The 23,888-nt window shown below is 36.9% G+C and overlaps 1 protein-coding gene and 1 pseudogene across 14 annotated transcripts in view; one reads left to right on the top strand and one right to left on the bottom strand.

Annotated features, from left to right (window-relative positions):
• The window catches only part of TANC2 (tetratricopeptide repeat, ankyrin repeat and coiled-coil containing 2), a 686,196-nt gene that overhangs the window by 61,804 nt on the left and 600,504 nt on the right, over positions 1-23,888 (bottom strand). For all 14 annotated transcript variants that reach the window (XM_007482545.3, XM_007482543.3, XM_007482542.3 and 11 more), the window contains one exon: positions 21,315-21,922. In XM_007482545.3, coding sequence (XP_007482607.1) covers positions 21,315-21,922 — 608 coding nt within the window. The remainder of the gene's footprint in view (positions 1-21,314; positions 21,923-23,888) is intronic.
• LOC130457242 (heat shock cognate 71 kDa protein-like) lies at positions 7,134-7,790 on the top strand (annotated as a pseudogene).

Raw genomic sequence — 23,888 nt, 5'->3', positions numbered from 1 at the left:
TTCAGGGGGAAATTTATATCCTTGAGTTCATATATTAACAAATTAGGGAGGGCAGAGGTCAATGAATTGGACATGCAAATTAAAAAACTTGAAAGCAAACAAATCAAAAATCCCCAGATGAAAACTAAATTAGAGATCCTAAAAATTAAGGGAGAAATTAAAAAAATTGAAAGTGAAAGAGCTATTGAACTAATAAATAAGACTAGAAGCTGGTATTTTGAAAAAACAAACAAAACAGACAAAGTACTGGTCAATCTAATAAAAAAGGAAAGAAGAAAACCAAATTAACAGATAGATGAAAAGGGAGACTTCACCTCCAAAGAAGAGGAAATTAAGGCAATCATTAAAAACTATTTTGACCAATTATATGGCAACAAATATGACAACCTAGGTGATAGGGATGAATATTTACAAAAAATAAATTGCCTAGATTAACAGAAGAAGAAATAGAATTTTTAAATAACCCCATATCAGATAAAGAAATTGAACAAGCTGTCAAAGAACTCCCTAAGAAAAATCCCCATGGCCTGATGGATTAGCAAGTGAATTCTATCAAGCATTCAAAGAACAACTAATGCCAATATTATACAAACTATTTTGACATAATAAGCAAAGAGGGAGTTCTATCAAATTCCTTTTATGACACAAATATGGTTCATACTCATCAGAGCCAGGCAGGTCAAAAACAGGGAATGAAAACTATAGACCAATCTCCTTAATGAACATAGATGCAAAAATCTTAAATAGAATGCCAGCAATGCAAGGATGGTTCAATATTAGGAAAACCATCCACATAATTGATCACATTAACAAGCAAACTGACAAAAATCACGATTATCTCAATAGATGCAAAAATATCCTTTGACAAAATACAACACTCATTTGTATTGAAAACACTAGAAAGTATAGGAATAGAAGGGTCTTTCCTAAAAATAATGAAAAGTATTTATCTAAAACCATCAGTCAATATCATCTGCCATGGGGATAAACTAGATGCATTCCCAATAAGATCAGGAGTGAAACATGGATCCTCATTATCACCTCTATTATTTAACACTGTACTAGAAACACTAGCAGTAGCAATTAGAGAAGAAAAAGAAATTGAAGGCATTAAAATTGGCAATGAGGAGACCAAGCTATCACTCTTTGCAGATGATATGACAGTCTACTTAAAGAATCCTAGAGAAGCAACCAAAAAGCTAGTCGAAATAATCAACAACTTTAACAAAGTTGAAGGATACAAAATAAACCCACATAAGTCATCAGCATTTCTATATATCTCCAACACAGCTCAGCAGCAAGAATTAGAAAGAGAAATCCCATTCAAAATCACCTTAGACAAAATAAAATACTTAGGAACCTATCTGCCGAGACAAACACAGGAACTATATGAACACAACTACAAAACACTTTCCATACAATTAAAACTAGACCTGAGCAATTGGAAAAACATTAACTGCTCATGGGTAGGATGAGCTAACATAATAAAAATGACCATCATACACAAACTTATCAACTTATTTGGTGCCATACCCATCGAACTGCCAAAAAACTTTTTTTTACTGAATTAGAAAAAAACCATAACAAAGTTCATTTGGAAGAACAAAACATCAAGGATATCCAGGGAAATCATGAAAAAAAATGCAAAAGAAGGTGGCTTTGCAATACCATATCTCAAAATATACTATAAAGCAGTGGTCATCAGGACAATATGGTATTGGCTAAGAGACAGAAAGGAGGATCAGCACAATAGACTTGGGGTAAGTGACCTCAGCAAGACAGTCTATGATAAGCCCAAAGATCCCAGCTTTGGGGACCAAAATCCACTATTTGATAAAAACTGCTGGGAAAATTGGAAGACAGTATGGGAGAAATTAAGTTTGGATCAACATCTCACACCCTACAGCAAGATAAACTCAGAATGGCTGAATGACTTGAATATAAAGAAGGAAACTATAAGTAAATTTGGTGAACACAGAATAGTATATATGTCAGATCTTTGGGAAAGGAATAATTTTAAAACCAAGGAAGAGTTAGAAAAAAAATCACAAAATGTAAAATAATTTTGGTTACATCAAATTAAAGCAACCAAAATTAGAAGGAAAGCAACAAATTGGGAAACAACCTTCATACCAAAAACCTCTGACAAAGATCTAATTACTCAAATTTAAAAGGAGTTAAATTAATTGCACAAAAAATCAAGCCATTCTCCAATTGATAAATGGGCAAGGGACATGAATAGGCAATTTTCACTTAAAGAAATCAAAACTATTAATAAGCACATGAAAAAGTGTTCCAAATCTCTTATAATCAGAGAAATGCAAATCAAAACATCTCTGAGGTATCACCTCACACCTAGCAGATTGGCTAACATGACAGCAAAGGAGAGTAAAGAATGCTGGAGGGGATGTGGCAAAGTCGGGACATTAATTCATTGCTGGTGGAGTTGTGAATTGATCCAATGATTCTGGAGGGCAATTTGGAACTATGCCCAAAGGGCGCTCAAAAATTGTCTGCCCTTTGATCCAGCTATCGCACTGCTGGGTTTGTACCCCAAAGAGATAATAAGTATAAAGACTTGTACAAGAATATTCATAGCTGTGCTCTTTGTGGTGGCAAAAAATTGGAAAATGAGGGGATGCCCTTCAATTGGGGAATGGCTAAACAAATTGTGGTATATGTTGGTGATGGAATACTATTGTGCTCAAAGAAACAATAAAGTGGAGGAATTCCATGGGAACTGGAACAACCTCCAGGAATTGATGCAGAGTGAAAGGAACAGAACCAGGAGAACACTGTACACAGAGACTGATACACTGTGGTACAATCGAATGTAATGGACTTCTCCATTAGTGGCAATGCAGTGATCCTGAACAACTTGGAGGGATCTATGAGAAAGAACACTATTCACATTCAAAGGAAAAACTGTGGGAGTAGAAACACCAAAGAAAAACAACTGCTTGACTGCATGGGTCGAGGGGGATATGATTGGGGTATAGACTCTAAATGATCATCCTAGTGCAAACAACAACAACATGGAAATAGGTTCTGATCAAGGACACATGTAATACCCATTGGAACTGTGCATGGGCTATGGGAAGGTTGGGGGTAGGGGAGGGAGGGATAGAATATGATTCTTATAACCAAGAAAAAATGTTCGAAATTGACTAAATAAAATTAAAAAAAAAGAAATGGTCATTAGATTTGGAAATTAAGAGGTCAATGGATTATATTTTCACAAGTTTGTAGATCCACAGAAGGACGTGACCTTAGAAACCATCTAATCTAACTCCTTATATATCATTGATAACTTTGTAAAGTGTGGTTTTAGTTGAGTGATTAGGTCAGAAGCTAGAGTGCAAAGGATTGAGAAGAAATCAAGAACAACAGAAATGGAGGCAATACTTGGGGGTTTCATATCCTGTATCTTTTTTTAATAACTTTTTTTCAATTATATGTAGAAACAATTCTCATCTGACATTTTGTGATTTTACTCTCTCCCTCCAACATGACAGTCTGATATAGTTTATACCAGTGCTGTCATGCAATACATATTTCTATATTCAACCTACTCTGAAAGAAGACACATACCACACATACAAGAAAAAATTCATGAAGGAAATAAAGTGAAAAAGGAATGCTTTGATTTGTAATCAGTCCAACAGTTTCTTCTTTGGCTGTAGATAGTATTTTTCATTGTTGGTCCATTAGAGTCATCTTGGAAACCTGTATTGTAATAGTTTAGTCCTTCACAGTTGCTTATCTTATAATTTTCTATATTCAAATATTTATGCTACTGTAGGTGGATTACAGCACAGTAAAGGTCATTTTTTGCATGTATGTAACAGTGATCACAGTAAAACAGTATGAAAAAGATATGCTGTCACTCTGTATATACGATTGTGTTACACTTGATCTTAGCCAAAAGTCTGAGATGTGATGAATACTACATGATTGTGAATATATATTAATGGATATTAATCCAATACTAATTACCAAATATGTGGAGTATGCACAGAGAAATGCAATAAGAGGTTTGAATGGATTAGGCGTTAATCTATATAATGTGTCAAAATCTATACATTCCACTGCTCACTACATCAATATTAAATACATCCTAAAATGCAGGGAAGATTTGAGAAAGCACAGTAATTCTTACAAAGTATAAAATAAGGAAAGAACTTTTTTTTCAAATAAGATAGCACTGAAGTTGGGCCCAATAAATTTACTGACACTTTGCTTTGCTATACTATCAATAGGATAAATCATTATTGATAATAGATGACTTAGTGAGGCAAATGAATGAGATATAATAAAATCTGAGAATGAGGAATTAGGAAGGATTGTAGAAGGGTCATAGAGCAATTCTTGGTAGGGATGGAGAATCAGAGGTTGAGCCTAATCTTAACATGAATTATGATTTTTTCCTTAAAGCAAGAGCTTGAGGATGAGAAGGGAATATTTCTTTTCCCTTGTTATTGATAAAAGTGACTATATTTTATAGTTAGTTAAAATTACATTTCCTATAGTACTATATTTTTGCAAAACTTTTGTAAAAATGCTGGGCTGGTAAATTTTCCTCAGATGAGAAAATTGTGGCAAACAGGATTAAGTGATTTGTCCAAGGCCACACAGCTAGTGAGTATCTGAAGCCAAATTCGAACTCAAGAGGAAGTGTCTTTCTGACTTCAGGTCCAGCACTTTATCCACTATACTACCTAGCAGCTTAAAGCTAAGGAATACCTTTTCTCATACAAATAGTCACTCCATAATTATCTGTTTTGCAAGTTTAAGAGTTTACCAGTACTCAATTATCTGACCCTCCTCCCCATCAAATAACTCACATTATATTAGACACCCCAAATGTCAGTTTAATTTTAAGATATTAAAGCTTAAGAAGAACAATGGCTATAACTGCTAAATGTAGCTAAACTTATTAAGTTTACCACTGTGCTGACTTTTGGGAAAACCTGTATAGTGCAGTATGTCTTCCTTATATTCATCCTATGAGGTAGGTAGTGTAAATATTTATTATCTTGTCTTCCCCTAACTTTACAGATGAGGAAATTGAGGTTCAGAACTATTAAATCATGTGCTCAAGAATACAAAGCAAAATGACAGAGATATACCCCAAACCAAGTTCTTAAATTCAATTTTAGTGCTCCTTAAAAATCTCATTCTATTAAGCATGACTTTATTTGATTACATATGAAACAATTTAATTACCAACTGATTGCTGCTCATGCTAATTTTAGTTTCCATTAGTGAAATTTTGAGTATATTTTAACATTAAATGTAACATTAAAGGTCTCAAAAGTATCCATTAAATGTTTTCTTTAATATTTCCTTTGTCATGGTCACACATTTACTTTAGATTGTGCAGATAACATATTTGACCCTAATTTGAGAGAGAGATTGCTAGAAGCTGAAAGGCAGAGGGAGGAATTCAGGGTAGGATTGGGGCTGTATTTATCTCAATGCCAATGAAAGGAAACAAAGTGAAAAAAGTACATTTCCTCTGCATTAGATATTTGTAAAGAACATCTTATCACAGGATTGGTCAAGTAGCCAGAGAACATATACGTCATCCCTATGTTTCACATTAGTTATGAGGCATATCTATGCCCCCATTGACTGTTCAGAACAATTGGTTCCCTATTCCCAACAAGCATGACTTGTTCCTATGCCTGAAAGAATTCTGTGAATATTCTTGATTATAGGAGAGTCAAATGAAATGATCTGTTACGGAATGACAGAATTTCTCAGGAGCTTGCCATGAACTAAGAGCAGTTCCAATGGCCTTCTGCATGGGTGACAAGATGGAAGGAAGGTGTGGCTTTCTGTGGAAATTTGCTTTGAGATCTTTTAGTACTACGTACAAAGCACTGTGCTAAGTGCTAGGGAGAAGATAAAGAGGTTGGTTAAGATATAATTCCTGCCCTAGTGGAACTTATAGTCAGTCTAGCAGAGAAGATATAGATAACTATAAACACTATCATAGACAGTAAATACATTGGATAGTTAAAAAAATAAAGTGTTATCCATGTAAGATCAGAGGGGAAAGGTTATTAAAAGACAGGGAATATTGACTGGTAAAAGTTTCCTGGAAAAGATAATGCTTTCATTGGTTCCAAAATGTGGTAGTATTCCAGCTGGTAGAAAGCAGGGGTGAGGGTAAGGCAAAAAGCATTTTGGTAGAGTGAATCGTGTGTTTGGGGAAAAGAAAATGGCCAGTTTTGTTGGAGCCTAGGATGCATAAAGGGGAACCATAGGTAAGAAGGCTGCAAAGGCAGTATGGTGCCAGATTGTTAACACTTCAGAGACCAGACAAGCCTAAACTTCACCCAGTAAGAAATGGAATTGCATGGAAGTTTTAAGCAAAGGAGCTACATAACTGAATTATAAAATTTAGAGCTATAAGGAACTTCAGAGACCATCTAGTCTACCTTTCTTATTTTATAGATAGGGATACAAAGAACTCTGAAGAAGGAAGACTATTCTGGCAGAATATGAAGGATGCATTAGGGGAAGAGGGAAAGGAAATAGCTGTAAAATGGCTATTGCAATAGTATAGAAGGATGGCAATAAGGGCCTGAACTTGTATGACCTCCCCTAACACTTTTTTTGAATTAGAAATCAATTTTTACTGACAAGCAAACTTAAAAGTATTCTTCCTAAGATATCACCCTGCACATCATTCAAAATTCCCCAGAGCACCTTGTACTACTCAAGATATTGTGAATTCAGAAGCCTAGTCCAGTATGATTTTGTGGTGTTTCTAGAGACATTTACATTGTTGCAAAAGTCTGTGAGTAGTATCTTACTCATCAGACCAACAGCTCTTGTTACTTCTCATTGGTAAGTAACAACCTTGATGCCATAGCAACCTTGTTAAAAAGACCTGTTGGAGAAAGAACTGTGGGAGTAGAAACATAGAAGAAAAACACCTGCTTGATCACATGGGTTGATGGGGATAGGACTGGGGGATATAGACTCTAAATGATCACCCTAGTGCAAATATCAATAATATGGAAATAAGTCTTGATCAATGAAACAAGTAAAACCAATTGGAATTGTGTGTTGGCTACAGGAGGGGGGTGGGAGGAGGGGAGGGAAAGAACAGATATCATGTAACCATGGAAAATTCTCTTAATTAAATAAAATGTAAAAAAAAAGAGAGAAAAAATAAAAAAAAACCTGTTGCTGGCATCAATTTTGGCACTACTTACTTCTATGTGGGAGTCTTACAACATGGGAAAGTGGAGATCATTGCTAATGACCAAGAAAAATAGAACCAACCCAAGTTATGTTACCTTCATTGACACAGAAATTTAATCAGTGATGCTGCAAAGAATCAAACTTCAACGAATCCCATCTACACAGTCTTTGAAGATAGGACGAAGTTGTTTAGTCAGACATGAAGCCTTTCTCTCAAATTCACCACCAAATGGTAGTGAATGATTCAGGCAAGACTCAGGTCTAAGTAGAATACAAAGGGGAGCCCAAAAACTTCTATTCAAAAGAAGTGGCCTTGACCAAGATTAAGAAGTTACTAAAGGCTACTTTGGAAAGATTGGTACAAATGTTGTGATCACATTAAGTAATATCTATTGGAAGTGATTCCCAATGTCAGGGCACCAAAGATGTTGAATAATAGTTGGCTTCAATGTTCTCTGAATCATCAATGAATCAGATGCTGTTATTGCTTGGACAAAAAGGTTGGTGTTAAGAGAAACATAATCTTTGATCTTGTAGGTGGTACTTTCAATATCTCTATTCTTACTAGGTAATATGGTACCTTTGAAATCATCCACAATTGAGGATTCCCATTTAGGTGAGGAAGACTTTAATACCTACATGGTCAACTATTTCATTATTGATTTCAAGGTTAAGAACAAGAAAAACATAAATGAGAACAAGAAAGTTGTCTGTTGACTCTGTACCACTTATGAATATGGAAAGCATCTCTTCTAGTACCTAGGCCACAACTGTGATTGATTCTCTCTGTGAAAATATAGAGTTCTATATCTCTAGCTTCCTGTTTTGAAGAGCTGAACACTGACCTCTCCCATGACATACTAGGCTTTGTGAAAAAGGTCCTAAGGGATGCCAAACTGGATAAGTCACAGATTCATGACACTGTTTTGATGTGTGGTTCTATTCCTATTCCCAAGATCCAGAAACTTTCTGCAAGATATTTTTATTGGCAAGGAGCTAAATAAAGGTATCAAACCTGATGAAACTATTCCTTATGGTACAGCTATCCAGGCTGCCATTTTGGGAGGGAGTTGGTTAAATCTGAGAATGTTCAGGACTTGCAACTGTGGGCTGTCACTTCTCTTTCTTTTGGTACTGAAACTGCTGACAGTTTTGGTCAGATGTAATACCACCATTCCTACTAAGCAGACACATACCTTTTCTAAATAACTCGGGTGACAAATAATGTGATTATTTAGGTTTATGAAGGTGAGAGAACAATGACAAAGAGTAACAATGGTTGCAGATTTGAACTCATTGGCACTCTTCTTGTCTCCAAGGGTGTTCCTTAGGATAAAAGTAACCTTTGACATGAATACAAATTTTCCACAATTAAGAGCACTGGCAAGGAGAATATCACCATTGTTACGCTTGAGCAATGATGACATTGTGTGGATTGTCTAGAAAGTCAAAAAACACAAGGCTGAAGATAAGAAGCAGAGAGACCAGGTATCTTCCAAGAACTCACTAAAATCTTTTTTTTTTAAACATGAAGGCCTACATTGGAGGATGACAAATTTCAAAGCAAAAACTGGGAAGACAAATAGAAAATCCTTGACAAACATAATGAAATAATCAATTGGCTGGATAAGAATTAGATGAGTGAGAAGGAAGAATTTAAGCAGCAACAGAAACAAACTATCATTAAGCTGTACTGCCATGACGGATGCCTGGTGAATTTCCAGGTGTTGAGCAGACCTATCTGGAGGTGCTTCTCCTCGATCCACCACTGAAGAAGTTAACTAAATGCACCCAAAGAAAAGAACATTTCACATGGCTTTCTAAAAATTGAAGGACTCTAGTGTGTAGCCAAGGCAGTTAAATAACATAAATAAATAAAGTACTGTGTAAATTTGGACATTTTGAATACTTGAATGTGTGCAAAGGGAAAGAACAGAATAACATTGTACTTTATATATACTGCAAACAAATAGAAATTCAATTCTTTTTCTGGAGAATAAAATCTTAAAAATGCCACAAAAGGAAAAAAAAAAGCCTGTGTGTTGATTGGGTATTGCTAACCTAAAAAAAAACTATGGGTAGGGGAAATTTTTTTCCCATGGGAAACCTTGCTATGTATGTCTGAATGGAAAAAAATTCATCTACTTGCTACAATAAATTGTCCATTAATATCTTAATTTTCCCAAAAATATTCTCCAAATGTGACCTAACTATGGAGCCTTAATTCTTTCCTCTCCCAGGTAATGTTCAACTGCTCTAATTTGATTTTGTTTTCCCAAGATTATAAAAATGATCAGCCTTGCTCAGCCAAGTGTAAGAGCTTTTTAATGACACTAAGACTCTCCGGATTTGAGTATTTCTCCCTTGCAGTTGCAAATAATAAATAACAATGTTTAAGCTAGGCCAGACGTGCAGAAAACGGAGCTTGCTCTTCATTGATAAAAAGGCCAAAGTTCTTGCAGAGCATATTTATGGAAGTTGGGTTTGGTTTGAATTGTACTGCCACCCTCACTGTCGCACGGTTTCATGCTGCTTCTAACTTTATGTCTAATAAAGCACTGCTGGTCTTGGAAAGATGGAGGTCAACTGAAATCCTTGTTTATTTTGTCAATGGAGACCTCAGGCAGTTGGCAGGGTTTTGTGAGGCAGTTTGTTAACTATTTCATATTTATCACATGTTTTAATATATGATTTTTTTGTGGGGGAAACAAATTAAGACATAACAGACTAATCTAAAACAGAGATTTTATGTGAACTTTCACTCTATTGATATAGAAGTATCTCAGATACAGTATTTTCAGTTCCATACTTAAGTCTACCTCTGTAAGTAACTGTTTATAATGAATGTATCCTCCACAACTGTTGGTGATGGTGGCTGTCAGCACTGATTTTAGTAATCTTGAAGACTCCTTTGGCTCTGAACAGTTGTTCTTTGGAGATGGATGAATGATTTGCTCTAATAACAACAGTTCAGATTTCTATAATGCTTTAAAAGTTCTACAAATATTATCTTACTTCATCCTCACAACCACCCTCTGGAGGTTGGTGCTGTTATTATGCATTTTGTAGATGAGTAAACTTAAAGTGGAGGGGAGATTAAATGATTTATCCAGGGTCACCCAGTTGTCAAATAAGTATTTGAAGCTGGATTGGAACTCAGGTCTTGCTAATTCTAGGTCAAATGTTCTATCTGCTGTATAACCTAGTTATCTACTTGCATAAAGAAGAGCATGCATCTTGTTCTGGGCTGGCAATAACTGCTACTGATAACTATGCCATTTATTATTGTTTGACAGCTACTAATTAGGTGAAGTTCTGGCATCTTACATTTTTTGATTCAGTTCATTGCTCAGGTTGCAGTCTGATCCAATTAGTTTCATAAGAAAAAGTAACTCTGCTGTTTAAGTCTCTCATTAAGCAAAAATGGACTGATATTTAGTCACACATTCCAATTCTTATCCATCTTAAAATTAGAAGGAAAACTAGTGACTTACTTTGAATACTTTTTTAAAAAATATACTTATATAAGTTATCTCATACCAGGAAACCATGCATGCACGCACACACACACACACACACACACACACACACATATACTGTAAACCTTGAAATTTCTTAGACTTGTGAATGTTGGAAATTTCATACTGGAAAAAATTTCCTACTGATAGTAAGAAACTCTATTGGAATGTGAAACCCTAGGCATGGGAGGGTCCTTCTCCTCCCTAAGACTACTTTAGGGCAGAAACCTTTTGCTAAACAATGGAAAGGGCTTTGACCTATGCTTAAACATAGAACAGGAAGTTCTTTGAGTCATGATTGATTTTAGAATTAATTCAACAGAGATACTTGGAATGACAGAACCAGGTCTTGGAAAATACAATCTCTACCCTACTCAGAGTAAAAGGATTTAGGAAGGGCTGCAGCAAAGGATCAAGATTTAATAGTTTGAGAATATGACCTTCAACAGACATGTGCAAAGCCACAGACCTCTGGGCGGTCCTGGGTTAAGCTAGAGCCACCATTGGCACAGGGAAGACATGGACAGTGATTGGTAGATGTGAGAACTGAGGGGAGGGAACTTAGATGGTTTCCTTAAAGATAGCGAGGTCTGAGAACTGGGGGGGTTGGAGAGGTTTTGCTCTGAGAGGTTGTGCTGTGAGAAGTTTTGCTCTGAAGGAGGCTGGAGGTGGAGGCCCCTGAGACTATTTCTCCATTTTGGTCACGTGAGTGATAGGGACTGATCTCTTTTCTTTGCCTCAGCTATCTAAGGGCTTGGGCCTTTTGGCCCAGCCTAAACAGAGGGGGTATTTAAGCCCTATTCCTTTCTGTCTGTCTGTCTGTCTCTCTCTCTCTCATACCTTTCTTCCTCCTGTTTGTAATTAAAACCTCCATAAAAGGTTGACTGCTGACTTGAGTTTCATTTAGGAATTACATAGCTGAATTCCTTGGTGACCTTAAATTAATATATATCAGTCTTTTAAAGTGATTTCCTTGTCACAATACACACATGCATACATATATACATACACATATAAATATATGTACATATAGTAAATTTCATTTTCTTTACGGATTTTTATGAATATGAGAGTAAGGTGGCTTCTTATTCACTTAGGCTGGGATTGGGGACCCATGTTGGTTTGTCTATACACTGGCAAACGACAAGAAACTCAGAGAAGTACAATTCCCTTCTCATTTTCACTCAGCAATCAATTTCAAAAGTCTAAGAGTAGTGTAATCTTACACAGGCAGTCAGGAAAAAACCCATTGCTTCAAAATAATAATTCCCTACTGACAATGGGAAGATTTAAAGGGTAATGATGAAAATGTGGCCTATGATCAGAAACATTAACATTATTTCCAATGAGATAACATGGGAAGCGAGAGCTAGGGTGCTTTGACTTCTCAGCTTGTAAAGAAAGGCTCTAGTTTCAAGTGATCCTCATTTTTTCCTTGCTCTCCTACTTTTCTTTGCCATCTTTTAGCCTGTCCCATGACAGAGTCATCTTTTAAGCAAGAGCTTTTTAAAAAAGTCTCTCACTAATTGTGGTCCAAAATTTGTTCTTTGTAGGAAAGGGAGAGAGGTTTGGACTAGATGGTATCTACAGCCCCTTCTCCTGCTAAAACTAATGATGCTAATCTAGTTTGAAGCATGGGGATGGACAGGGTCCTTCAGGATTAGTTATTTCACAAGAATCAAGGCAGAACTTTTCTGTGCTGTGAATGGATTGTAGATCATAAGATTTTCCAATATAAAATTCTGACTGGCCTGGTCAAATTGATATGGAAAACCCTCTAATTTTTTAAATGATGAAAATGGAATGAGCTATCAATTATTATAATCACAAAATTATAGATTAATAGAATCTCCAAGTTGGAAGGTCCAATACTCTAATTTTAGAGATAAGGAAGCTTAGCTCAGAGAAGGGAACTTTTTTCAATGTCACATTATTTTCCCCTTCGCAACACCATGATACATCTCTGCTATATCAATTCATTAGGTATATATCAAGCTTCTAAATCACAACTACAAAAAGCTGAGATGGATCTATATTAATTTATAAAGATGAAACTGACTACAGAGTGACACAAAATTTAGAAGTAAGGTTCACAACAATTTTAATACATTATAAATATATATGGTCAAAATAAGGAAACCATCAGAATGTCATCTCGGGTGTTATTACTATATTCCATTAAACACAGAGCAAATGTATTTTCTAAACTCTGCATTCATTTTTGACTGGGGAAAACAAGAAGAGAGACTTGTCAGGAATATGATATAATGTGATGATGAGAGGGAAAAAGGAAAGCAGAGGTGTACCACATCAGGGAAGATTTTTTTCTCATCTCCTGCTTCCAAGGAGGCTGTGAAAGAAAGTGGGTATTTTCAATGGGGATGGGGGGAGTGATGTTTTAGGAAGCCTTGGCTCACATCAGTCTTGCTAATCACAGCTCATCAGTAGACTCTGCCCCTGGGACCCTTCGGAATGGAGAGCTCTTCCTTAAGCATCCATTTAAGGATAATCCCAGATCAGTCATCTCTTCATTACCTACAAGATTGCAAAGGACTTCACCATCATGCTCCATGCTGAGTCCCTATCTTCCTCTCACAGTTTCCTTTTATGTCTTGTTTTCCCCAATTAGATAATAAGCTCCTTTGAGCCCAAGGATTACCTTTCTTTTTTTATCTGTATCCTTAGCACTTAGCACAGTGCCTGACACATTGCAGGTAATTAACACATGTTAATCATTGACATGTACTTCCCATGTGTGTCTCATCAACACCTCTGCTCTTAATAACACACAGTTTGTTCTTTTCATATAAAGTGTGTCTTGAGTTTATGGGAATAAATGCTTAGTATTTACTGTTCTTTCTGTGCCATCTTAGTAAATGCCTTTGCTAAGAGCTAAATGGATCCATGGGCTGACTGTTGAAGAGAATTCAGTCAATAAATATTGATTAAATATCTCTCCTCAGCCAAAGAGCATTAAGTTCTAAGGATACAAAGAAAGGCAAAAACAGCCTCTGCTCTTGAAGGCCTTAGTCTAATAGGAATATGCTGGTTGGGGATTGTGAACTAAGGTTTTAGAAATGGGTAATCATAGGATACCTCTAGAACTTTAAGGAAGCAGCAACCCTCTGGACACCCAACCTGTGAATGTGAGTGCAAGTCAGAGATATACAGTTCAGAAAGGGTACTACATTACTTTCATTTATTTCTGTGACAGTTCAGTGTTTACCAAACATTATGCCATTCTCTTCGCTAAGTTTAGGATAATGAATTGTTTGATTTTATTATTATAAAAAGTCATACTCGGGCTGCAGTCTTGCACTTCAGTTGTGCCACCTCCCCTCTGATCCTTTCAGTTGACTCTCTCCAGTTAAATTAGATGTTACTTCCTTGGATGACCCATCCCTGGCAAAGATTAAACCATCGTTTTGGGAACATTCTCTTCTATATTTATAGCCATTAAAAAAAATCAAGCAGTCTAAAGTAAACAAGTTAAATGTTGAAATTCTTTTTAAAAAATTACTATTTTTTTTAAACCTTTACCTGTATAGTATCAATTCTAAGACCAAAAGGCTAAGCAATTGGGATTAAGTAACTTCTCCAGGGTCATACAGCTAGAAAGTGTCTGAGGTCAGATCTGAACTAGGTCCTCTCCCCTCCAAGTCTGGAATGCTACTAGCTGCTCCTAAGTGTGGAAATTCTAATAAATGGGTCTGGGACAGAAGGATATTTTATTGGTTCTGAGGACTTGAATTGCCTTAATAATTCACCCTTTGTGTATTACATAAGGATCCACAATAGCCTAGCTCTTCCTTAAAGAAAGACAGACAAGGAGAGTGTGCTTGATTGGAGGGGCAATGAAGAACTCTCCAAAGTAATTAAGAATCTAGATGGAGCAGGGGACTAGATGGCTCAAAGGATTGAGAGCTAGACCTCAGGATGGAAGGGCCTGGGTTCAAATTTGACCTCAGATACTTCCCAACTGTGTGACCCTGGGAATGTCACTTAACATCTGTTGCCTAGCCTTTACCACTTTTCTGCCTTCAACCAATACACAATATTGATTCTAAGATGGAAGGTAAGGATTTTTTAAAAAAGAATCTAGGCTGAAGGACTTGAAAGGAGGAGTAGAGTCACCGAAGGGCATAAAAAATAGAGAAAGAGATTTGGGGCCACATAAAACAAAATTTTCTTATTTAAATTTTTTTCTCAGGACCAGTCCTAATTGATATAATCTGCAAATACTAATGGCAGAGCAATAAATGTGAAAAGTAAGATTTTTCACATCATTCAATTCTCAGGAAATCTTAGACCAAAACTTTAGTAACAAGTTTGGTACCATATACTGTTGCATAGGAATCTGAATTTCAACTGTAACTAGGTTTAAAACTCACTATCACATTTCTAGTTCTACTCTTTGCCATTAAGTATAACCCTGTGATCCTTTATTATAGTGTATATTTGACTGTAATGGCTGTTGTCTCAATGTGTCCGAATCATTCTGCATGCTTGGTGATGAAGAGCAAAGGATAAGTCACAGAGGAAAAGCTCTGAGATACTTGTACACATACTGTGTTTTTGGGCAATTCACTCTAGTTTTCATTTGCAGATTACTACAAATTCACTAGAGCCTCCATAATGGAATTTATGCTTTTTAACTTGTTGACTGTCTCAGGATAGGCTGGTGGGCCATTTGATAAAACTAGTAAAGTGTTCTTGGGAATAATTCTCATCCTAAGATTGGGCTGTGTTTCCTTGTTCTATAGCAGTAAACTCTTGATTGGTGGCAGTAGTACCAGAGAGACTTTCAATAATAACCTCTTGATAGACTAAAATAGTATCAAGGAGGTGTAAAAAATAGACTCGAATACAGGACTACAATCCCCATGAGCCTTTGCTCCACTTCCCCAGAATGCCTTGTAATCTCACCTGGGCCGAGATCGAGAAGATATTTAAGCAAAGGCTTTTGAAGGGTTTGGGCCTTTTTTGGACTTCCGCGTTTGGAGCAGAGGCATCTCTTCCATGATGTGAGGTTATTTTGTCTAGGCCTCTGGCCTAGGCACATGTTTCTTACTTGTATATTCTTAATCTTTAACCTTTAATAAACCTCTAAAAAATATATATTCCTTGCAGAGAGAAACTAATTTCTACCTGCCTCAGTCTCCCCCTCTCCCCTAAATTTTAATCTTTACAGTTTGGCTAACCACGAAGGGAAAAAGAACTTTCAGTCTTCTGATTTCTTTTCTGATCTTAAATTCAGTTTTAATAGCTAGTACCTAGAAAGCGGCCCCGCCGCTTCCTGCCTGCAGCCTGCAGCCCTGATCGTCCTCACCTGGTACCTGGTCCCGGCCTTGCCCACCCCCGCAGCTGCTCCTGCTCCTGGCCTCTCAGCGGCCCGCTGCCTGCCTATTTCTGTGCCCCAGACCCAGGAGCCCGACCCAGCCGGCTCATCACCCAGATCCTTGGAGCAGATCGCTTAGGACTCATTGCGACCAGCTGGTAACAGTATTGACCACGTGGGTGGAGGGGAGAGACCAGAGGGAAAGGAGATTTTCCCTTAGGCTAAGCCTCCACGTGGCTGGGGGTATTGGCCACTGCGGGATCAGAGAGGGGAAAGAGAGAAAAGACTAGAGAGAAGAAACAGTACTTTTCAAACAGAAACCTAAAAAGCAATGGGCTGTTTAAAAGGATTTTTGACTCTTCTGGCAGTTTCATTGATTTTACCTGCCTGTCTGGGAGCAGACTCAGCCCAAAGATTCAACTTTAACTTTGGGGAGGAAAATGGGTGGCCCAGCGAACTGGAAGCCAAGCCCAGAGACGGGAGGTCTCTAGTTAAAGTCTGGCCTCCGATTTGTCCCAGCTATGGGGCCCTGGACGGATCCCTTGAACCCCTTAGCCTAGCCTTTACTACTCTACCTTCGGACAATAGACATTTAAATGGATAAATAAAAACAAACAAACAAAAAAAAAACCAAGGAACTTTGAAGAGACTAAAGGCTATATTCTAAGGCATTTCAGACTCTAATGGTTTATAAAATTATCTGTATTCTATTGCATTTTTTGTTTAAGATATAACTTTGTGATTTTAAGTTCATATATTACTGGATTGAATATTATTCTGTGAACTGAAGGTTGATTGAATTTATTTTGAATGTACTGAGTTTTGAAATTCTGTTGTTTTCCCCCTATAACTGTGTTGAAAAAATATTATTGTGAATAAGCCCATATATGAAAAAACAGCTTTTTTCTATTTTGCTGAGGATAGATGGACTTCAGAACTGGTTATAATTGTATTAACAACCTTTGGAAAATTTAATGTGCTAAATACCTCAAATGATTTGATTTTAAGGGTTTTTTAAATATGATTTTGGAATTTTTTTTTAATAGTCTGGTTATTTTTGCCTGCCCCTACCATGAGGTAAGGCCCATTCTAGTAGCTGAAGTGAAATGTATTTTATAACCCCCAACCTTCCCACATGTGAATGGAAGTTGGGCAGTTAATTTCAGGGCATTTGTACCCTTGGGAAAAGCCTCCAAGAACAAGGAGCACCCCTTTATTTATGCTCTTCAGCTCACTATTTTACTTCTACCAGGATGATATATAGATTTCTTGATTATGTTCTAAACCCAAGATGAGTTTTACTTTGTTTAAAAAATATGTTTAAATACCAAGGTTGAAAGATTGCTACATTTGTAAAAATTGTGACAAATGTCCATCAATTCATAGGTTTTAAAAATGTCACACAGCAACTTATGTGAAATATGAAAGGGTGTTTGGTTGCTATTGTAATTAATTGGGCTATTGAGAATTTTGGGGATTTTGATATCTACATATTTGTACTACTGTATTTTTAAAGATGAAAAAATTGTTAACCTTGTTCAATTCATTTGCCTTCTACTCCCAGTGATCATGGCCAGATACAAAGAGGAAATGGATCTCATTTTTTGGTGAGAAAGCCTTGTATTTTATATTTTCTTAACTGACACAGAGTGTCAATGGTTATAAGCTATATTTTTGAATTTTTTAAAGCTCTTTTATTGTTATATTTTTCTTGCATGTGCAATATACTTTTTCAGTTTTTTAATTATTTTTTCTTTCCTTTTTATATTTGAAGCACATGTCACCAGTATTAAGATTTTCTTTAACCTTTTGATTTTCAGTGCTACAAATTTAAGATACATTTTCTAATGCATGCCCTAAAAGGCTTGTGACTATAAAACTGATGCCACTAATTATTTAAATAAATTATGGGACTTTGCTTAATGATTCTGTCTGATTCCAGGACAAGAGATACACACAAGAGCCATTTCATAGGGCCAAAGAAAGGCCAATCTAGGATGGATTGATGCACTTTTAGGCCAATACAAAGGTCTTGAACCTAGTGTGAAGACTCGAGGTTACTATGTTTAACATGTGTTAAGACATAGGATTTCCTTGTATCCACACTCACCCTGAAGATACTCACAGACGAGTATCCCTGAAACCTTGGCTCCTATAATCTGGTCCCTTTCTTTTCTGCCTCTCATAGTGTGGTACCTTTCTGTAGTCCTGGCACTGACTGGGTAAATGCATCATTACTTAGATCATTTTGATTGGGCCCTGATTGAAGGACCTGTTATAGATTTATTTTTCTTCTACTTGGAATTTTTACATATAAGACTTTGATAGTCTATATTTTCATCCAGAAATTTTTCTTTTCTTTTGGATTTTCTGATGTCTTTTTAATATCTCTTGCAAATTGATTCATATACCTCAGCCATGCATCCCTAACTGATTCTGAATCTTTCAATCACCCACAACACGGGGGAATGTAAAAAAAAAATCATTATTTAAATTGCAAAGTTTAAATTCCTTTTGAGAAGAATTTTAGGTAAAGAAGATGCTACCTCTCTGAATTCAGAAACTGAACTGTTGGAGAAGCCATCATGAAGAAGCCTCCAGACCACAAGTTGCACAAAATTGAACTTTGGGTGTGGTTGATTGAACATTTATTTGTATGTATACTTTCATGCCAAAGGGGACTGCCCCCTAACGGCTTTTTGTCAATGTGTTCAGAAATTATTGGTTTTATTCTTTTTTCTCTTATCCTCACACTATTGTAATCTTTTAAGTTTATTATGTTTTTATGATCCTTTTGGGGAAAAATTAATTTTTCCACAAATGATCACACGGGGGGATGTAAAAAATAGACTCGAATACAGGACTACAATCCCCATGAGCCTTTGCTCCACTTCCCCAGAATGCCTTGTAATCTCACCTGGGCCGAGATCGAGAAGATATTTAAGCAAAGGCTTTTGAAGGGTTTGGGCCTTTTTTGGACTTCCGCGTTTGGAGCAGAGGCATCTCTTCCATGATGTGAGGTTATTTTGTCTAGGCCTCTGGCCTAGGCACATGTTTCTTACTTGTATATTCTTAATCTTTAACCTTTAATAAACCTCTAAAAAATATATATTCCTTGCAGAGAGAAACTAATTTCTACCTGCCTCAGTCTCCCCCTCTCCCCTAAATTTTAATCTTTACAGAGGGAACCAAGAGTCTTCTCTTTCATACTCTGAACAACTTTTTGATTTGTCATAAAAGGTGTAAAAAATAGACTCGAATACAGGACTACAATCCCCATGAGCCTTTGCTCCACTTCCCCAGAATGCCTTGTAATCTCACCTGGGCCGAGATGGAGAAGGCATTTAAGCTGATTCAAAGGCTTTTGAGGGCTCTCTCTCGGTCGCTTGGACTTCCGTTTTGGGGCAGGCCTGGTTTTTTTCATAATGTAGGTGAGGTTGTGTCTAGGCCACTCTATGGCACGTGTTTCTTATCCTGTATTTTCTTTAATCCTTAATCTTCAATAAACCTCTAAAAATATAATACTCCTTGCAGAGAGAAACTAATTTCTACCTGCCTCAGTCTCCCTGTCTCCCCTAAATTTTAATCTTTACAAAGGTAAAAAATAAACAAAAGAAATATACAAACCAAAAAAAAAAACCAATGGGATTCATCTTAGCTGTAGAAGAAGAAACTCTTCCTGGAAGTAAATAATAATCATTCTGGGAAAAATTTACCCTTTGCATGCATACTCTCTTGGAGGACAAAGCATATTTCACAGCTTTGGATTTATATTCTGGCATGAATAAGGGACAAAATCGCTAATGAATTAGTACTTAACTGATGAAGTATAAAAAATGGTGGTGCAAACATAAGAAAACTCCCAATCTAAGATGCCTCTACAAAGAGCTAATAATGATTGTGCTCACAATGGTGTCAAAATCATGGCCTGGTCAGACATCATAGGAATGAGAGATCTAGAGTTGAAAGGAACTTCAGGTTATCTAGTCCAATTTTCTCATTTTACAGATGAAGAAACTGAAATGTCTAATAATTATGAGGAGTTAGATCACAGAGCATATTTAACTGCAGCTTAATTTTTTCTTCTTAGCTTTGATATACCATTTATGGCCTGATGTCTTCTGAAGCATAATTTTCAGGGGTCTAGCAATAATGCTTTTTAAAAAAAGCACCCCCCCCAATACTTACCAGATACCCCTGGTGGGAATACACACATTTTTGGGAAAAGCAGTTTAGCATATATTGTAGAAATAAATTGCTCTGGAAGTAGTTACAGTTCTGAACTCTAGTTGTAAAACCATGAGCCAAATCATTTAACCCTTCTAGGGTTCAGTTGTGTCACCTGTAAATTGGGAATAATTATACCTCAACTGCCAAAAGGTGGGAGGCTGGGTCAGACAATCCTCTAAGGTCCATTTTAGTTCTGAGACTTAAGATTATCTTTTCCAAGAGTGGTGCCCAGATCCTTGCTGACTTTACTGGAATGGGTTGTTGGTAGTCTAAGTGAATGTTTGGCCTTTAAAAAGCTACCACAATTACCTAGCACTGACTCCACTTGAGAGATATACAATTTCTTCACCTTCTCAATTCTCTTTTTTTTCTCATTTTAGTAAAATGCTGAGGGGGATTGTCAGGCTATCAATACAGCAATAGCACAGGAACCTTGGTGGAATCTAAGTCAATTGATGTATTCATAGGTTGAGGCTCCAGAGAGTGGCTACTTCCTTGAAGGTCTAGAGGTATCCATGTCTAAAAGTATAGCTCACTATCCCCAAAGAATATACTTCCTATTAGACTGTAAACTCCTTGAAAGAAGGGACTGTTTTTTTGCTTTCTTTGTATCTCCAGATCTTAGGGCAGTTCCTGGCACAGAATAGGTACTTAATAAATGTTTGCTAACTGACTGTTGACTGAATTTCCCTTAACAATAAGTTCATGGACACAATTAGTTCTTAGGAAACATATTTATTAAGCTGGTATGACAACAAGAAGAGAATTGTATATGTCAAATTTAAAGCTAATGGGGGGGGGGTGGAGGGGCGTGGATGCAGTTAGGTAGCATAGTGGATACAGTGCCAGGCCTGAATTGAAAGTACCTGGTTCAAATCTGGTCTCAGACACTTCTACCTGTGTGACCTTGTGCAAATTCCTGAACCCCAATTGCTTAGCCCTTACCACTCTTCTGTCTTAGAATGGATACTAAGACAAAAGGCAAGAGTTTAAAAAAAAATAAAGCTTACCTGGGATCACAGAGAAATTTGGTTTTCTCTCCTTCCTCTCTCCAGATGAGCCATTCTCGAAAAGAAGGATGCACAAACATGCGGGTCATGTCTCTGCGCTTAATTAGAAACATGGAGAGATTCTCCATCCTTTGTTGAAAGTCTTCCCATTCCAGAGTACCCTCAATGCTGCCTGCATTGATGGCCTGGAAGATATGCTCATCTGTAAGTGGGTGGAGAGAGGCTACTGCAACATTTAGAAGAGGCATCACTCGGTCAAAGGAGGACTGGGTTGGGAATTTCATATTGCACTGGAGTAGATAAACCTCAGAAAGAGATACAGGAACTACTTTGTAGCTAGAGCTCTTTAAAACCAGGTATCCCTTTTCTATGAGGTCAAATGTGAGTTTTAGGTACAGATAGGAACCTTGGCTGAGGGTCTTGAGATGAGAACTGAGTTTTCCAAATGTAGTGTTGTCCATTTTGCCATTGAGAGAAATGTTATTTTGAATCTCTAAACTGCTGTGGATCCTATGTAGGATATATGCTTGGAGGTCCTGGTCTATGGCTTCATTCTCTTCTAGACGATCCAAGAAGATCCTATGGAAGGGCAGTAATTTGGTAATTTCCTACAACAGACAAAGATATATTATTGCAGAAAGAACATGTACAGTTTCTTACCCTACTTGTTTGTGCTCAAGTATTTTGGAGCTCTGCAGAAAAAGGATGCAGAAGCATAAGGTTATTGCAAACTCAAGGAGACTTATTTCTCTTATGCTCCATCTTGTATTTTTTAAAAAATTTTTTATTTAAACCCTTACCTTCTGTCTTGGAGCCAAAACTATGTATTTAAGTGTTATTACTCTTTATTTCAATGTCTTCTGGAGCCAATGATTTAACCCAAACGATTAGTGGTGGGAAGTCTAGGTACTTTAGTAACCTGTTTGGAAGATATTTTGGAGGCAGGCATGGTCTTGTGGTGTTCTTTGGTTCTGAATAAATACAGGGATCCAACTTTTTGGAAATTGCAAACCTCTTTAGTTAAAATGAATAAAATGTCTGATAAACTGACTACAGGTCCTGTTCAAGAAGTTTAGGGAGTTTTGTTTAGGGCTATGATGAAAGGATTAGGAACACTCTTCCTGCTGTTTGAAAGTTACTAAAATAGAAACCATATATGCAATTTCCCATCAGAAATTAATTTTCTTTGGCATTGTATGTGAAAATGTACACATATATATTGGTACATGCTTTCCTAAGCTCCAACTGAACACCAAGTCAATCACAGTGAGTGTTCCATTTGCAATTCATATATGAACATAATGTTACTGACAGTTCACATTCTGTAGGACATTTAGTTGCTATATTTTTCAATTGTGGTGGTAGGTTGATATTGATCCAATCACATTCTCTAGTCTAGTTCCCTTTGGGAGATGTCAGACCAAATGAGGGGGACAGACTCTGACCATAAAATACAATGAAACTAATTTATCAGTAGGACAAACAAAAAGATCCTGTTGTATTAGTATAATTTCCAGTAGTAAGGTAGTGTTTAAAGAGAAAAGCAATGTATATATGGTGAGAGTCTGATAAGGAAAAGAAAACCCTGGGGTTTAGTTACAACCTCCTTATTTTATCAATAAGAAAATTGATGACTTGAGATGTTAAGGGAATTGTCAAAGGACCATAGGAAATAAGTAGCAGAGCTGGGATGTGAACCTAGCTAGATCTCCTGGTTCTACATTCAATACCTTTCCATTTCTCGTTCCCTGTATTGACCCAAAAGGTCCTAGTCTTGCACATTTGTAATTTCTCTTCCAGGCTACTTAACAACAAAAAGGTAGACAGATTAGATTATTAAGGAGAAACTTCTGATCATTTACTGGGAAATGAGCCTTTCACTTCAGGTCTCTCATGTCTAATTCAGTGTAAATGCCTTTCTCTAATCTCAAAAGTTAATACTACCAATATCTCTTAGACTTAGAGAACAGAGATTCTACATTTAGATTTACAAAGAAGGTAAATTCACTCAGTTAGGACGTAGACAGAGAGAATGGCTTTGTTAGAAGTTGTAGCTAGGGAATTTGCAAAGTTGACTGACAGCCCTCAAACCAAGATTCTGCAGAGCTGGCTGGGTCAGGATTCTAAATTGGTTGGGCAGCTAGCGACTGTCTCTCTGAAGATGGGATTCAGACACAGAGGCTGTGTGTCTGAGAGTCTCCCTGAAGAAATCATCTTTGAAGCTGCCTGACTTGGATTATCCTCAAGAAAAAAAGTTGAGTGTGAGTTCCCCATTCATTCTGGTGGACAGAAGTGATTTGGGTGTGAACTTTCTCCCTTCCTGGATCTTGTAAGGACCCTACATCTGGATTCTTCAGTCTGACTCTACCAAGGACTCTGGAGTTTGTGAGAATCTGGGCCCCTTTTGGATTTTATCCTTTATTTACCCTTTAGTTAGTTAGGTTAAGCTTAGATAGAAACCATAGTAAGTTAAATATTTGGGTGGGTAATAGTAAGCTGGGCTCTCAACCCCTGTCATTTCATTACCCTTTTAATTAATAAACCTGTTTTATACAATTGTGTAATCCCTTTCTT

Source organism: Monodelphis domestica, chromosome 2 (genome assembly GCF_027887165.1).
Source record: "Monodelphis domestica isolate mMonDom1 chromosome 2, mMonDom1.pri, whole genome shotgun sequence".
NCBI lineage: Eukaryota > Metazoa > Chordata > Mammalia > Didelphimorphia > Didelphidae > Monodelphis > Monodelphis domestica.
This window is presented reverse-complemented; position numbering and strand designations above follow the sequence as displayed.